General features: G+C 36.0%; 1 protein-coding gene across 1 annotated transcript in view; it reads left to right on the top strand.

Moving 5' to 3' along the window:
* Positions 1 to 18,529, top strand: part of LOC132554521 (ankyrin-2-like) — a 189,659-nt gene that overhangs the window by 61,276 nt on the left and 109,854 nt on the right. Inside the window, exons 12-23 of the mRNA XM_060218839.1 lie at positions 318 to 416; positions 675 to 773; positions 984 to 1,181; positions 4,873 to 5,088; positions 5,305 to 5,502; positions 6,487 to 6,585; positions 6,895 to 6,993; positions 7,188 to 7,286; positions 7,494 to 7,592; positions 7,929 to 8,027; positions 8,874 to 9,048; positions 13,012 to 13,107. Coding sequence (XP_060074822.1) covers positions 318 to 416; positions 675 to 773; positions 984 to 1,181; positions 4,873 to 5,088; positions 5,305 to 5,502; positions 6,487 to 6,585; positions 6,895 to 6,993; positions 7,188 to 7,286; positions 7,494 to 7,592; positions 7,929 to 8,027; positions 8,874 to 9,048; positions 13,012 to 13,107 — 1,576 coding nt within the window. The remainder of the gene's footprint in view (positions 1 to 317; positions 417 to 674; positions 774 to 983; positions 1,182 to 4,872; positions 5,089 to 5,304; positions 5,503 to 6,486; positions 6,586 to 6,894; positions 6,994 to 7,187; positions 7,287 to 7,493; positions 7,593 to 7,928; positions 8,028 to 8,873; positions 9,049 to 13,011; positions 13,108 to 18,529) is intronic.

Consider the following 18,529-nt stretch of genomic DNA (forward strand, 5'->3'; position numbering starts at 1 on the left):
TAGGTGGTTTAAAACTCTGATAATCTCCAGTCTAGGAGTGTTAGGATCTTATGTGATAAATAGCTTTGATATGACAGCAAAATAAATTCGAATTTGTCTATTACAAGACCATAATGCAAAAAAAACCTTGATTTTGTGGTGAAAGTTATTTAAAACTCAACCCTTTGGTTTTAAAATTCTCCATAAAGCCTTCAGTGCTTGCTAGAATTATCTTTCCTTAAATATACCGTAATTAAGATATAATGTATGCTTTGCTATATAACAAACTTGTGTCCTCTTTGATGATACCGAGTTCTCTATTCTGTATGTGCTTTCAGGACTATCTGACTCCACTTCATGTGGCAGCTCACTGTGGAAATGTGAAGACCGCCAAACTTCTTCTGGACAGGAAGTGCGACCCCAACACAAGGGCTCTGGTGAGTTGTCATTCAACTATCGTCAATCAGATTACAAAGTAGATAAATATAAAGAACTTCTATGAAAGCTTGAAGCATGTCAGTATTAGATTCCAGTCCAAATGTTTCATGTACTAGTTTTCAGAAACGTAATTGGTAGTGTTGTATTTAATACCATTGCATACTTTTCTGATTTTTTTTTTGTAATTTTAGAACATTATAAGGTAAAAGGAACCTTGTTCATACAGACAATGAAATATCAACATTTGATTATTACAGAATGGATTTACACCTCTACACATCGCATGTAAGAAGAACAGAATCAAGGTTGTTGAGCTCCTTCTCAAATTTGGCGCCAACATTGAGGCCACCACAGAGGTAAATACTTCTCCTGTACACGTAGACCCTTTAAAGATTGCCTCTGCATTCTCTTCTGATCTGTTAGAAATTCCTTCAACATTCTCTTCTGACCCATTAGAGATTGCCTTAAAATTCACTTCTGATCCATAAGGGAATCAATGGCAAGGGCTGTTTTAATCCTGACAATTTAATTGGTCATTATATATGTTTTTTTTTCTTCATTTCCAGTCTGGCCTTACTCCACTTCATGTGGCGTCATTCATGGGTCACATGAATATTGTGATCTACCTGATCCAGAACAACGCCAACCCAGACTTCACCACAGTGCGTGGGGAGACCGCCCTCCATCTGGCCGCTCGTGCTAATCAGACCGACATCATCAGGATCCTCCTCCGCAATGGGGCCAGTGTAGACGCACGTGCTAGGGTAAGTATTGTATATGTGACAACATATTTTAGGTGTTCATCGTATGACACCCTGTTATTGGTGTTGGCCATGTAACACCTTTTTGTAGGTGTTGGTCATGTGACACCTGATTATAGATGGTGGTCATGTGACACCTGGTTGTAGGTGGTGGTCATGTGACAACTGGTTGTAGGTGTTGGTCATGTGACACCTGATTATAGATGGTGGTCATGTGACACCTGGTTGTAGGTGGTGGTCATGTGACACCTGGTTGTAGGTGTTGGTCATGTGACACCTGATTATTGATGGTGGTCATGTGACACCTGGTTGTAGGTGGTGGTCATGTGACACCTGGTTGTAGGTGTTGGTCATGTGACACCTGATTATTGATGGTGGTCATGTGACACCTGGTTGTAGGTGGTGGTCATGTGACACCTGATTATAGATGGTGGTCATGTGACACCTGGTTGTAGGTGGTCATGTGACACCTGATTATAGATGGTGGTCATGTGACACCTGGTTTTAGGTGTTGGTCATGTGACACCTGATTATAGATGGTGGTCATGTGACACCTGGTTTTAGGTGTTGGTCATGTGACACCTGATTATAGATGGTGGTCATGTGACACTTGGTTGTAGGTGGTGGTCATGTGACACCTGGTTGTAGGTGTTGGTCATGTGACACCTGATTATAAATGGTGGTCATGTGACACCTGGTTGTAGGTGGTTGTCATGTGACACCTGGTTGTAGGTGTTGGTCATGTGACACCTGATTATTGAAGGTGGTCATGTGACACCTGGTTGTAGGTGTTGGTCATGTGATACCTGATTATTGATGGTGGTCATGTGACACCTGGTTGTAGGTGGTGGTCATGTGACACCTGATTATTGATGGTGGTCATGTGACACCTGGTTGTAGGTGGTGGTCATGTGACACCTGATTGTAGGTGGTGGTCATGTGACACCTGGTTTTAGTTGTTGGTCATGTGACACCTGATTATTGAAGGTGGTCATGTGACACCTGGTTGTAGGTGTTGGTCATGTGACACCTGATTATTGATGGTGGTCATGTGACACCTGGTTGTAGGTGGTGGTCATGTGACACCTGATTATAGATGGTGGTCATGTGACACCTGGTTGTAGGTGGTCATGTGACACCTGATTATAGATGGTGGTTATGTGACATCTGGTTGTAGGTGGTCATGTGACACCTGATTATAGATGGTGGTCATGTGACACCTGGTATTAGGTGTTGGTCATGTGACACCTGATTATAGATGGTGGTCATGTTGCACCTAGTTGTAGGAGGTGGTCATGTGACACCTGCTTGTAGGTCATGGTCATGTCACACCTTTTACTGGGTGGTGATCACATGACACCCTGTACTGTATAGTGGTAATGTGACATTTTCTCCTGTTTGACAGATGTCATGTGACTGTCTCTGGTGACTGGAGAATCTGCCTGTCCAGGAAGTGATGTATATCACCTCTTGAACCTGTCTGTGGTGCAGCTCTTGGTATTGATTGTGTGTCTCAGTGACTAAGTGTAGGCCAGAACTATTGATTTTGATTGTCTATTACCAGAGTCTACATTCACAGGATGTGCAAAACCTACAGCCATACAGTACACAGGAATTCTGTAGCAAAACAAAATACAAACCAATTCTTATAAAAGATGCATTTGGCTGATAGAGGAATGAGTTATGCAAACGGTTTATCTACTGGTTCGCGGATATCGATTTGTACAGCACATAAAATGTCTGCTGGAGGTTCATATTGCTTCAGCGAGAAATTTGCTGACCTGGGTAGTTTTCCACGGAGTTAAACAACAAATGCAATTCTGCTCTATACAATGTATGATTGATTCTTTGATAAAAAGTCTGTGGTGAAAGCAAACTAAAACTAAGGGAAATGATTAGCGTCCACTTAATATAGATGTTACGAGGAGAACTCCTTCACTCTGTCAAGTGTTTGTGGTAACTAGAAATTTCTTAACACTGTAAAATAAATTATAGTTTGATAAATGTTTGTGGTGAAAAGATTTCCACTTGATCAAGCCTGCAGAATTAGATGATGTTTTCAAGGTAATGTTCAAAATTATGATAATGAAAATCTAACTTGGTTACATGTTGCAGGGAATTTTTAACATGTTTAGGAGGGATAAAAAGTGTTATTTTTTATTCATTAAATTCTTGGTTTCCCTCAGTGAAGTTTTTTGTCATTCTCATTTAAAAATCTCTGTCCTCATTAATTTTTTTTCATTCCATCTCGATGAAAAGTTTGTGGTTGTGCTTGAGTGTTTTAGACATGACTAGTAATACATTTAGCGACCAAGTTCATTTGCCGGTGTCTGTAGCTTCTGTCGTGTTTTTATGACTATCTGCCAATTTGTGTGAGATGTACACTGTTAAGTGTTATGGTGTCTGGTTGCTTGGCAACAGAAATATAACAACGTCCTACTCTGAGGCTGGCTGTTTTACAAATGACATGAGTTTAGTCCTACTAAACTTGACAGAAACCTGTGTCTGTATTAGAGGCCTCTGATATTAACCAGTAACTTAATCAAGATTCTCAGCCTATACTATTTATTTAAGGATGTGACAAAGCATTCATTAACCACACCCAATACACAAAATAAACATCAAACATAGCCTGAAGTCAACAAAGAGTTTATCTGGAAATAAACAACTGTGAATGCTCTCTAAGACACACAGCTCAGGACTACACAGGGTGAATCAGGCAATATTTAGGATGTTTACCGTACTTGTCCCTATAACAACCCTATACTTGTATATAGAAAATTTAAACAGCGTGTATTAGGTGATATTTAGGGTGTTTATGGTACTTGTTCCTACTATGTCCCAGTACTTGTCATGGTAAACACAGCGTGTATTAGGTGATATTTAGGGTGTTTATGGTACTTGTTCCTACTATGTCCCAGTACTTGTCATGGTAAACACAGTGTGTATTAGATGATATTTAGGGTGTTTATGGTACTTGTTCCTATTATGTCCCAGTACTTGTCAAGGTAAACACAGGGTTTATTAGGTGATATTTAGGGTGTTTATGGTACTTGTTCCTACTATGTCCCAGTACTTGTCATGGTAAACACAGCGTGTATTAGGTGATATTTAGGGTGTTTATGGTACTTGTTTTGTATGAGGAAGGTTTACCTATATACACCTTGTATATAGAAAGCTCAAACAGAGTATGACAGACACAAAACAGTTAAATGTAAATCTGTTAAATGTAATATAGACTGTTATCAGTTATCTTTTCTGTGTCTTGTATCAGAAATTTAAGACCAGATTCCACCAAGGAAATTCTGCTCCACATAATTTTGTTTTGTAAATGGATTTATTTGAGTCTATAAGTTCCGATGGCGGTAAACTGGATTGAGGTATTTATATGCATTAACACCTTGTACTGTACAATTTTTTTCTTCCATACTTAGACATGTAGAGGTCATTGCTTCAATTTGTATTCCTGTTTTTTTTTCTGGTTCCTTCATTACCAAAAACATAAACTTTCAAATAAGTTTTGTTGAACATGTGATTACAAGAATCTGCAAAGTGATGTTCAGCTTGATTTTGAATTGGTCGATATCTTTTTCTCATACCTCATGTCCACCTCATCAAGTGTCTGTAACTGATGTTTATCAGGTCACCAACACCTTAATTAAAATGCATCTTGATTTGTATCAATATTTATCAGAGTGTTTGTGTATTTCAGGAACAACAAACTCCTCTACATATTGCGGCAAGACTCGGAAACGTGGACAATGTGACACTACTCCTTCAACATGGAGCCTCACCTGATGCCGTCACCAAGGACTTATACACGCCCCTCCACATCGCCTCCAAAGAGGGACATGAAGAGGTGGCATCCGTTCTTCTTGACCAGGGAGCTACGCACAGCCTCACCACAAAGGTTGGAAGATTTGTTATTTTTCCTTTGTATAAATGTAGACTCAAAATTTTCAGAAGGAAAGTCAGTTTGCGTACCTTACGAGTGTGGTTTTATGGAAGTGAAGATTTTACACAACATAATAGATATAAGTTATTATTGATGTGAGACTTTTTATCACAACCAAGGATTACAATGAAATCAATCAATTAATAAATGTTATGTATTATCGTTTTACAGAAAGGATTCACGCCTCTTCACATTGCCTCTAAGTATGGGAACATCAAGGTGGCACGACTGTTGCTGCAGAAGGATGCAAATCCTGATGTCCAGGGCAAGAATGGCCTGACACCCTTACATGTGGCCACTCACTACAACCATGTCAGTGTGGCACTCTTGCTGCTGGACAATAAGGCATCACCACACAGCAGTGCCAAGGTAAGTCTCTGACACAGGCTATCTTAGAGGACACCTACTGTAGCAGATTGTCTGTAGATTACCCTAGACTGTCATGCTGGTCAGAAGTCGTTAATGGACACCAGAGAGTACCAGACACTATTATATCTGACTATGTGAACACAATGTTCAACACAGGCATAAACAGGCCACTACAGGCAAAAACTAATTGTCACTGTCAGAAAAAGATCATAACAGATGATAACAGGCAACCGCAGGCAAACAAAGCGAATCACAGGCAAAAGGAGGCCATCACAGGCAAAAAATAACTGTTACTGTCAGAAAAAGGCCATAACAGGCAAACACTACTTGTAAAAGGCACAGAACAGTAATAACAAGCAACCACAGGCAAAAACATCCCATCACAGGTGAAAAATCCTATCATTGGCAAAAACATCCTATCACGGGTGAAAACATCCTATCATTGGCAAAAACATCCTATCACAGGTGAAAACATCCTATCATTAGCAAAAACATCCTATCATTGGTCATCACAGGCAAACGCTACTTGTCAAAGACATAAAAAGCAATATTCAAGCAACCACAGGCAAAAACAGGTGAAACAGACAAAACTTGATAAAAAAGCACATTGATTGTCACAGAGACAGCAAGCTCTGATATAAAACATATTGGGAGAAGAGTGTAAATGATCAGTAGACATTGACCATGTAGTGGTACCTGCTACACATTGGATCTCAAGAACTCAAGACAGCTTGGATATTTATTTTTATTATATATCCATCATTAGTACATTTCCTGATTAGTGCTATCAAAACAGAATTCACTCCCTTGGGTCTATGATCTATAACGTTTTCCTCAGAGCAAAAATCTCTTTTATGATTTTTCCATGCTGTTGATGAAAGTAATGTATAATGGTAATATGGCTTTAAATTTAACACAATTCTTTTGTATTGCGGTGTTCTTAATGAAATCATTGTATAATGGCAACATGTCTGAATTTTACAGAATGGATATACACCACTGCACATTGCTGCTAAGAAGAATCAGATGGACATTGCCACAACTCTGTTAGAATTCAGTGCCAACCCTGACGCAGAGTCTAAGGTAAACGATACCATTACACCTCACAAACTCTAGATTATTAAAAGTTTACCAAACATTATTAAATATTTACAAAGTTGTACATAAGATTCACGGAATAATATCAAATGTTTACCAAATATTATCAGTGTTGATAAACATTTGCCTGCTGTTTGATATTGAAGCTTTAAAAGTAGTTTGTAAAATTTTCCAAGTGAATAATTTTCAAAATACTTCGATGAACTTTTTTGACTGTGAAGTTCAAGGCGACATCTAAAAAGTGTCTTTTTTTTGGCTTTTTAAATAAGGAAGACTGGGATTATTTTTTTTCAGAATGGATTCACTCCTCTCCACCTGGCGTCCCAGGAAGGTCACACCGACATGGTCTCCTTACTGCTTGAACATAAGGCTAATGTCAACTCCAAAGCACATGTAAGTCCTCGAGTTGACATATTTTAAATGGTATACAAGGAAATACTAGGGAAATTTGCTGTAAAATGTGGAGCCACTTTCTAATTTATCAGAGAGAAAATGGGATAGGCATCTCAGTTTTCCCTGGAAACTTTGAACAAATATGGTTGTGACGAGAATGTGCAGATAATTATGACATCTGTTTTAAATTACAGAACGGCTTGACTCCTATGCACTTGGCTGCACAAGAAGATAAGGTCAACATTGCTGAAGTGCTGGTCAAGTATGGGTCAAACACTGACCCCCAGACAAAGGTACTGGTCACTTTATAGAAAAATACTGTCTGCAGATATATTGGAAATCTACATTGAATTTTCAAAGTTGGTAAATTATATATGATAAACTTCAGACGAATGTGGCAAAAGAAATAATGATGGAGTGGTATGGATTTTCTTCTTGTTGTGCTTCAGTTCATGGGATAGTAAGGTGACCTTTGATATTTAACCTTTTGTCTATTCTAGGCTGGTTACACTCCACTACACACAGCCTGCCATTTTGGACAAAGCAACATGGTTCGCTTCCTTTTGGAGCAGGGCGCATCAGTAAGCGCAACCACTAAGGTAAGGCAACTACAACCTACTTTGTATGGATTGAAAAGAAAAACAGAAATCATAAATGCTATAACAGTAAATGTGGTAGTTCGAAAGGATTATCTCATTAGTTAAGTGAAAACAGAATGTCCACAAATTTTTGTCGGAAAATGTTGTGATCAGGAGAAATGTGGACTTAATGCATTATATTTTGATATTTCCCCCACAATATCACTAACTTGACCAATTTTTGTTCCTACCTCTGTGACCTACTTTTAACCCTCTCTCTCTGATATTACCTATTTGTTTCCCAGTGTTATATGGTATATTGTTTGGAACACTAATGTGACCCATTTTTGTCCTCAGCTCGGATACACTCCACTTCACCAAGCAGCTCAGCAGGGACATGTACAAGTTGTAAACCTCCTTCTGAAAAACAAAGCCTCACCAAACGCTGTCACGAACGTAAGTCTCCACTCATCTTTCCAGGATCCATTGTCAAATTGTTTTATAAGAAAGCAGAAAACCTTGATGGTTAGTTAAAGGTTTGCCGTCTCCGATACTTCCTCTAGCATGGTGTTGTCGCAAGAGAGAAAATTTCATAGATATAAATCTGGAACATGTTTGTGGGATTTGAGTTTGATGCAGCACATTTAGTTTTGCTCATATATACTGTAAAATCCTTTATTTTTGTGGGGATCAATTTTCATGGTTTGAAAAAAAAAATTTCATGGACACTTGAGATGTTGGATACATAAAGCTGAGTTTAATCTATTGATACTTGATTTAAAAGTTTGTAAACATATTTATTTGTGGATTAAGAATACCCAAGAAATCAATGAAAATAAATACCCCACAAAAAATGATAATTCTACAGTACACAAAGTAATACATATATCGTTAGATCATATGACCTTAACTTTTGACCTTTCCTAATTTAAAAAGTTGTAGAATTCTTCTGATAAGTGGAAACTTTATCAACCAGTAAACATTCCCTATGATAAAGGAAAATTTTATACATGAAAGAAAACGATATTGCATCATGATTTCCTCTGATTTTGACCTTTGGCCTTTTAATTTGACCAATGAGAAAACCTGTTGACAATACAATCACTTACACTTGTTCAACCTTTGGGATGACTTGGGCATTTGATTAGAACTACCAAAACAACACCTTTTCATGATACAATATTTTAGGATAAGTTCATTATGAAAATAAAGGTAATTTATTGGTGTATGTAAATATCTATTATATCTATATATATATATAGGTATAAGCAATCATCATTTTATTGATTTTTCTATTTATAGAATCATCAAACTGCTTTGTCCATTGCTCAACGCCTAGGGTACCTTTCTGTAGTTGACACTTTGAGCACTGTCACCGAGGTTACAGAAACTGTGCCATCATCAGAGGACAAATACAAGGTTGTTTCTCCTGAAACCATGCAGGATACATTGTTATCTGACTCAGAAGATGAAGGAGGTATGTACATTAGTTGTTTCTTATTGATATTTAAACTAGATTTTAAATGTATGCTTGTAGAAAAATTCAAGATGTTGACTTTTTGTTAAGAAAACTATAAATGTTGTATCACATGTGGATCATGTGACTTGATGATGTCATCACAATGTTTACATTCTGAAGATGTTACACATACTAAACAGTATTTTGAGTCGTGAGTGACTTTTCAAAGAATAGAAATTTTTTAATCAAAGACTTTTTCTGCCAAAACAGGATAAGTTCGAATTGAAATGGTAATAAAATTTAAGGGTTATAATTGATCGGAAATTTTTTAAGAAAAAAAATGTTTTGTTAATGTTGTTTGTTTGTATTCGTTAATAGTTCAGTTTCTTTCAACCATTGCTGAATATATGTAAGAATATAAATTAAAAATCAGTAATTCTTTCATTTGAAGACTGTGAATAAAGGAGGAAAGAATCTTAAAAATGAAAAGTAGAGCTATATTTTTTTCTTTTTATGAGATGGTTACTGAATCCTTTTGTTCAGTTGGAGTAAATATTCAATTATTTTACAAATTTTATTGACAGATAATGTCATTTTAATTTTTATTGTTGGATAAGTACTCATAAAAATGTTATCAAAAATGAATTGATTAAAATCTTGTCAAAATGAAAACTATAGGAACAGCCCGTTACAGTGGAAACAGTTGGTATAGTAGAAACTTTAGATATTCACGCTGGATACAGTCTGATTCACTCGATGAGGCCAATATTCGCTTCAGTGCGCTCGGTGAGAAGTGTATTTGAATAGGAAGTGCTGTGCCTTGTGTGATGTGATTGGCTAGCTAGCCAAATACACTGATCTGATTGGCTATTTGAACAATAGACACATTGCAATTCACTGGCATCATTGGCTAGGCTGCTTTGCATTGGTAATAGAGAGAAATTTAACTCCATTTTTCAAAAAATATATTCGTAAACTTGGCATTTTTATATTTCTGCCAATAAAAATATGAGATGTTCACAATTTTTTTTTTCTGAAAGATTTGCTCCTTCTTTCCGTCATTTGATAACATACAGGCATCATCTTTTTCTGTTTGAAGAAATAATTAATAGCAGATTTAGTTTTGATTTAATTTGATAGATACTTTACCAAAATATTTTTGAGATCTTTTATTCTCAATTAAACAGTGAACCATTAAGAATACATGATATTCTCGTTAAATTTGGTAATGATGTAAACAAAACAGATAGAAAATCAGGTCTGGTGTGAAAAATTAATCTGTGATTTAATTTGTAACTAATCTTTGTGAAAAACAAGGTGTTCTGTTTGTTGTTTTGGTTCACAATATGGGTGCTGCACCTCATGAGTGTGTGTGTAAAAAAAAAAAAAATTTCTTTCTTTTCAAGGGGAGACAACAAAGAATTATTTATAAATAGATATATTTTTATATCAATGTCACAGATATACTTGAGTCAGATGGTGAGTGAAGGTTTGTAAATTATAAAAAATTATATAATATTTTTGTTGTAGACGGATTTGAAGAACACAAACTTATATCTTTACATAAATAACTTAGACATTATTTTTCTCTACTGATTAAAATAATTCATTCTTTATTTGGAAATTGTGATTTATTTATAGACTTTATTCAGGATATTGTAACCATAAGTTAAACTAACAATTAATATCAAACTATATCTGGTTAAATCTTACCATATTCTATTCTATACGCAAGAGATTCAGATTAATCAATATGACTTATGATCAAAATTATATAAACATAGATACAAGAAAAATGTTTGATTTTTTTGGAACAAGTCATAAAAACGTAACGTTATTAGTTGTTAGTAACAGAACATTTTCCACACATTTATTTAATAATAAGGTAAGTGGGCCTTTTTTTTTTTTTTTTTTTTACAAACAAGTTGTAAGCGAAAGTTAGGTATGCAAGTTATGCGGCACAAATCTCCACTCACTATACTTAGCAGCCTGGTTGGTCTGTTCGAGGCAACACACATAATCCTAATGCTGAGTCTTAATTTAGAGCATATGGGAAAAGATAGAGTCTGCATTACAATGCAGGATATGTTTCTTACAAGAGCTCTTGATGTGTTCCGTAATTGTAAAGTTAATTGCCTCTCCTAAGGTAAATTCTTGTATCACAGGTGGGGTGAATTCACTTTTCCTTCAAAACCTATAGTTATTTTGCAGATTTGATGCTTAAATTTTTTTTGCGGAGGTATATAAATACATTTAACTGGAATAGGTATGATGGACCACAGATATTTGTGTATTTTATACATTTCAACATGTGTGTGGAAACTAAAGGTTGATTAATTGTATACTCCTATGTGGAAAACTTGAGGGAAGGGAGTTGATTGGTTGGAAGGGGAAGATATAAGATAAATAAAGTCGTTGTTTCTATACATTGGAGATAGGCTTGTGTTCCAACATGTGTTTTAACAATTCATACAATTTCGATGAAAACTAAAACGTTATTGAAATGTTTGTGTTATCAATTGACCAGTGCTTTTTTTTTAAAGGAAGTTTTCTGAATGTGTTTGGATGTAGGTTACGTTTTCTGTTCAAACCAAATTAATCACAGTTATCCATACCCTCATATCATATTGTATGCGGTGATATACTCACTTAATTTTACATGCTTTTGTACATGGTGTCATGTTTCAGTCTATCTCTGATGAGTAATGACATATTTCAGTCAATAATACCTTCTGCCAGTCTACAACTGATGTCATATGTTATGCAGAACAACCTAATGTCATATTTCAGAATGATATGATGTCATATTTCAGAACAATATGACATCATATTTTGGACCAACATACCATTATATTTCAGAATAATTTTACATCGTGTTTCAGAGCAATTTAAATGTCATATTTAGACCACCTAACATCATATTTCAGAATAATTTTACGTCCTGTTTCAGAGCAATTTAAATGTGATATTTAGACCACCTAACATCGTATTTCAGATTCACTCAAAGATCATCCACAGTATAAAGAACTGTATTCCAAAGGTATTCTGGGAATTGGATATCCCCGTAAAATGTTTATAACAACATAGTGCTTTAGTTTCCAAAGTATGTGCTACAAAAGTGGAAAAAATATCTTTTTCTTTTTTTGTTTTTTCAATTTTCGTAAAGATTTTTTATCACTAGTAAATATTTTTAAGCAATAAAACGTCATTTTTGACCAGAAAAAACAATCAATCATGTTTACAAGACATTTGGTTGTGAGGTCAAGACTTGTTTAGAAATTAAAGCACTAGATTTTCTGTAGAATCCCTTGCTATCCTTGGAATATTTCATATACCCTGAAGATTCCAGCCTTCAAAGATATCGTGGATATCAGGATGCTATATTTACGATGGTATAAATCTGCATATTTTCTAGTAAATATACCCCATCTGCTATACAATGGAAAAAGGCATATTTAATATTCCTATCAGCATATTGACCTTCTATATAAAAAATGCAGTATATGGCTTCCCTTCCGAAGGTACCCCTTTTTTTTGTAAAAATTCATTTATCCTTTCATATTACCAGTTCATATCATTTTTTTTATTCTTTTTTTTTTATAAAAATTATCTTTCAGTTATATTTTGTAGTATGAAATATGACTGAAATTTCTTTGTGCCAAAAATGAAATTATTGTTTACTCTAAGATTTATTTGCTGAAATTGTGTGATATTTAGTTATCCTGGATTTTTTGTTTCAAAAGTCAAGGCCAACTTTTTATAGGTCAAGGTCAGGGTCAAAGTTTGTTGACCTTGAAAATGTATAAGTTTATATGATGAAGTTTTTTGTAGCCATATGTGGTTTGAATTGAGACCAGACATATCTACAAATTGAGCCTTATTTCATTCTCCAGCAGAGTGGAGAGTTTGACTGGCCATTCTTTACAATAATTTTGATGAATTTGCGTTTTGAATTTTTCTTATTGCTGCTAACTGGATCAGGAGATGACTTTTTGCCACAATCACCCTTGTTTGGAAAGCCTCTCTCTGAAACTCACGTCTATCTCCCATACTATGAAGGAAGCAAAATACGTTCTCGTAAGTTTGGCAGCATCAGGTCATTACTAAGTGTCCTCGCCGATGGTTCTGCCTGATTGTACAACTGTAACCATTTAATCGCATGATATGATGGCTCCCTGTCTTGGTTTCTGTAATTACTTCTTGTTTTTCAACAGTGATTCATTTTTTTGTCATTTCACTTATATTGGTGTTTTTTTTTTTTGTGATCACTTTGGTTTTGTTTTGTTTCGGTTTCCATAGTCACGCTTTGCTGATGGATATGACAATGTATAAGTGTATAGCTTCTAAGACTGTCGTGGAATGTTTGTTGATGAAGATGAATCTAACCTGATGTTAGGGGCCTTGGTTAACAGGCTATCTTTAAAAAGAAAAAAAAAAACAAAGCAAAAACAAACATGACAATATTTAAAGTTTAATTTTTCAGAAAATTAATAAAAATGAGTTTTAAAATCATAGAGAGCCCAGTTTTCTCAATTCTGAAAATTACATTTCATTTGTATATGATTGACTAGTATCGGGTCAATTTCATTTTCATGGATTTCAAGATATCAGATGAAATCAAAACAAATATAGAATTTATGTACAGTGTTATATATATATTTAATAATCTATCTAAACCTAGGTTACAGATTTGTGGAGAATCTTTCAGTGATATTTATTTTCTTTATATACCATATAACATTTCAAGGTGTGAAACATGCATCAGCAGACGACACGTGCCCAGTGTATTAGAAGCTCATACCCACTGTTAATGGATTCATGACTATCGCCCACATCTCATGTCTTGGCAGTTAAAATGCTATGTTTATTTTCAGTGTCGATGACTCACAATATGTTCTCTTTTATTTTCTTATTTCTATCATGTTTATTTCATATTCTGTTGATTCTGTTACTGATGTAGCTGTAAGTGTTTGTGTACTATTTTTAACAGCCTAAGTTTGCGTGTAGTGTGATGGCCGGAATGAACTATGCCAGCTTCAAGGCATTCACACTGTAGCGATGTTGTGTTGTAAATTCCTTGTAATAATTTTCTTTTAGGAAGCCACAGTTTCATGTCAGGTAAAATCTTGAGCTACCTGTGCTATATTGACTGGTGATTGGCCAGTTGACCACTAATATGTGGTCATTTTTGACCATTGGTCAACACCAGCCTTCCAATGCATGCCCTTTTAACCAAACCTGCCCACTATGTAATACCTAGCACTGACCGTTTCTGTCTATATCATAAGATTTTCTATTTCAATTTTTTTAAATGAAATTCAAAATTGTAAAAGTCTTACCGTACTTTCTGGATTATAAGCCGCTGTTCTTTTCCTTGGCAGTCAAGCCCCGGTGGCTTACATACGGACAAAAAAACAATCGGCAGAATTAAAAAAAAAAAGTGAAGCATGTCATCTGGACATCAGTTCCGGACCGTTACGTATTTCTGAACAGCCATTTTATCAAGGCATATCACATGCACTATTGACCTGCATGACCTCGCAACAGAAATAACTTTGGTTGCTGTAACATGTCACGCTTCCAGAAAGAATAAAAAATGGTGATTTATACCAAAGATACCAGTACACCAGTACGAGACATGCGTACCAAGATTTTTACGAATACCTGTCCATCACATGTTTGTGACTGAAACAGATCGTCTAAAACCTTCATTTGCAACTGTTGACAGGACGATTTTTAGATTGAAATAGAAATAACATCCTCGTGGATTTAATTAATCACACCTTTTAATATGAATCACAATAACATCTTAAGAACTTTCGTGGTTGCTAGAAGCCATAGCGGAAGTTAACAATAGCCTCTTGCATCCTGGGATATCGATAGGTTATCAGATCAGATTCTAGAACGACCGCCATGCTTGTATAAGATAAAAATGGCATTGTATAACTTACAAGAAAAAATATGGGACTATAAGAATTTTGTCAGCATGCAAGGCCTTCGCTAACCGTACAGACACCAATGGAGATATTGTTAAGTAAACCATACCTAACGTCAGGCCTTATATCTGTGAGTAGACAACCTTTGAAGGCTCCCAAGACAAGCGAGATCAGTAATTGCTATTTTACATTTTTGAAACACATCAATAAGATAAAAGACTGTGTATAATTCATTTGCAAACTTATATTAAATGTTTCACTGACGATCTTGATAAATTGCCTTCCGTTGTCTGTTTTATCAACAAACTTTTGTCAACATAATGATTACCACATCGTAAGAAAGGATGCGGCTTATATTCCGATGCAGCTAATATGTGAATCAGATCAATAAAAATTGGCTCTGCGGCTTACATACCAATGCGGTTTATAAACCAGAAAATAAGGTAATTGTATTTTCAGATAATATAGGCATTATGGTTTGTTTTTTGTTTTCCTTGTGCAAAGCTACAGGTTTGTTATGAAAACAGGAATTTTTCTTTGCTTTTTCGAAGTACAACATTTTCAAATCTTCAAAATGTATGTATATGAGTAATCAACAAGTTTTATTTGTTTGAAATAGATTTTCATCATCAGAATATACTCACACAGAAAGTGTTAATGAATATAAGCAAGATGATAAGTTTTTGCTAATTTAGTTTCATGAGAGGAATTTGGCACATGAGATATTTTTTCAGATGGTCAGTTATGATAAGATAAATTGATCTGCAGGGCATGTACACACAAATATATATATTTGTATATCTACTTAACCAATCATCATAGAACCGACTAACTGCATGGAGCTACACTGCAGGGGTTGGGGCTGCATCTCAGGGGCATTAAACAGCCAGGGATTGATACTAATGTTAGGTTAGGTGAGGGAAATTTAATAGGTTAACAGTGGGTAAGAGGAATAGGGGACAGAGTGATTATGATGAGGTTAGAGAAGGGGGAGGGTAAAACAGATGGTTAGAGGTTTATATTTGGTTGATGTTATGAATTGAAAGAGTGCTTAAGGAGGAAGAACCTATTACAATTGTGATAATTGAGGGTGAGGGGGATACATAGGCAAGTGGTCGAACTGAAATAAGGGGAGGGCAAGGGGGATACAGGGGAGAGTGGTTGGGCTGAAATAAGGGGAGGGGGACACCGAGGAGAGTGGTTGAGTTGAAATAAGGGGAGAGGGATACAGAGGAGAGTGGTTGAACTGAAATAAGGGAAGGGGGATACACAGGCAAGTGGTTGAACTGAAATAAGGGGAGGAGGAGGGGGATATAGAGGAGAGTGGTTAAACTGAAATAAGGGGAGGGGGATACCGAGGAGAGTGGTTGAGCTGAAATAAGGGGAGTGGGATACAGAGGAGAGTGGTTGAGCTGAAATAAGGGGAGGGGGATACAGAGGAGAGTGGTTGAACTGAAATAAGGGAAGGGGGATACACAGGCAAGCAGTTGAACTGAAATAAGGGGAGGGCGAGGGGGATAGAGAGGAGAGTGGTTGAACTGAAATAAGAGGAGGGCGAGGGGGATACACAGGCAAGTGGTTGAACAGAAATAAGGCGAGGGGGATACAGAGGAAAGTGGTTGAACTGAAATAAGGGGAGGGGGATACAGAGGAGAGTGGTTGAACTGAAATAAGGGGAGGGAGGGCGAGGGGGATATAGAGGAGAGTGGTTGAACTGAAATAAGGGGAGGGGGATACAGAGGAGAGTGGTTAAATTGAAATAAGGGGAGGGGGATACAGAGGAGAGTGGTTGAACTGAAATAAGGGGAGGGCGAGAGGGATACACAGGCAAGTGGTTGAACTGAAATAAGGGGAGGGCGAGGGGGATACAGAGGAGAGTGGTTGAGCTGAAATAAGGGGAGGGGGATACAGAGGAGAGTGGTTGAGCTGAAATAAGGGGAGGGCGAGGGGGATATAGAGGAGAGTGGTTCAGCTGAAATAAGGGGAGGGTGAGTGTAAAACAGAGGCAGGTGGTTGGGCTACAGAAAGCAGAGTACAAATATGAATATTAGGCCATGAAATGTTTTCGAAAAGAGGGTTAAGGGAAGGATATTTTGAGAGAAAGGAATAAAGATGACAGTAGTTTGGATTATAGAAAAATACATGTGTATCTTCAAAGATTGTATTTGTTTTAAAGTACTGTTACAGTTATCAAGTTATAAAATTTCATTGAAGACCTCAACTTATGCTTATGTTTAATTTTTTTTATCTTTTTTTTAATATATTTATTCTTGGTGAAGTTACATTTAAGACACAAGACAATTTGAAGCCCCTTGTCTTTTATATATGAATTACATAGATAATTCAAAGCCACATTCGGAGGCCGAACAACACTTACGTTTTAACAGCTTGGAGCAGCTCCTGGGTCAAATACATTAAACTGTATACATTTATATATATATATGTATATACATATGCTGGTCGAGTATTATCTACACCACTGATGCCAAGACAAATTATACTTGTTGATTATCACAAATATCAGCTTTAACACGTTAAGATAAGATGAAAAAACTTCCGCCCTCTCATCAAGTCATGGCTTCAGCTAGATCCCATGGTGCTGTGCTACCCATGCCTGTCGCTTCAGAAAGCCTCTGCGAGTAATACCATCATGCTATCAAAAGTCTTTATCATTCATGATTTTTTAAAAACAATTTTTGAAATGTATGTCCATCATTTCAATTCATTGCATGGAGTTATCCCCCCTTGTTGAAATCTACTGATCTACTGATCTGATCTGCCAAAATGTTTTAACTGGACAGACTTTGAATAGTTGAATAGCAGTACTGAATTCTGATCAGACATTTGTACAATGAATTTTGAATTACTGAATTTGATGGTCTCATTTTGTATTTTATTCTAAGTATCGTTTTCACAGTTTCTGATTAAAAAGATGTCACTATTAAAAAGTCCCTAAAAGACAAAGTTTTAAAAGGAGAAGAAACTTTTTAAAATGATTAAAAGTTCCTTTAAATTTTGAGGTGAAATATCTTGATGCTTTGATCTTGCAGTTTCTTTATCTTTAAGTCAATTTCAGAATGTTTTGTAATTGGAAAAAAATAAATAAAAGATATGAAAAAAAAAATGATCAAATTTGATTTAACAATTGAAACTTCATAACAGAGGATATTTGGAATTTGGCAATGTGCCAGTGAAAATTTGATATATAAGTAATCTCATTATGTCTTCATTTAGACGTGAGAATTTGAAAATAGACACACAAAACAAAAACTTCATCAACATGTAAACAGGCAGGAAGATTTACGTCATAACAAGCAATTCAGCTCATGAGAGTCAGGGAGTTTGTAAGAGAAAAGGAGATGGAGAGGCCTCTATTTTGAGCGTGATTCTATAGTAATAAAGGCCCAAGCAATAATTATTACAGATAGCTAGCTGGCTGAAGATGATGCTTCATCCCGAAAATAAATACGAAAACATGAAATGAGTTCTACAGACCAGTTAGCACTGGACTGTAGGAATATACTAATCATAAAGCTGTGTGTTGCTAGTATACAACTCCTCCA

Source organism: Ylistrum balloti, unplaced genomic scaffold, assembly GCF_031769215.1.
Source record: "Ylistrum balloti isolate Yb309-2 unplaced genomic scaffold, AGI_CSIRO_Ybal_v1 Utg370416, whole genome shotgun sequence".
NCBI classification, from domain to species: domain Eukaryota; kingdom Metazoa; phylum Mollusca; class Bivalvia; order Pectinida; family Pectinidae; genus Ylistrum; species Ylistrum balloti.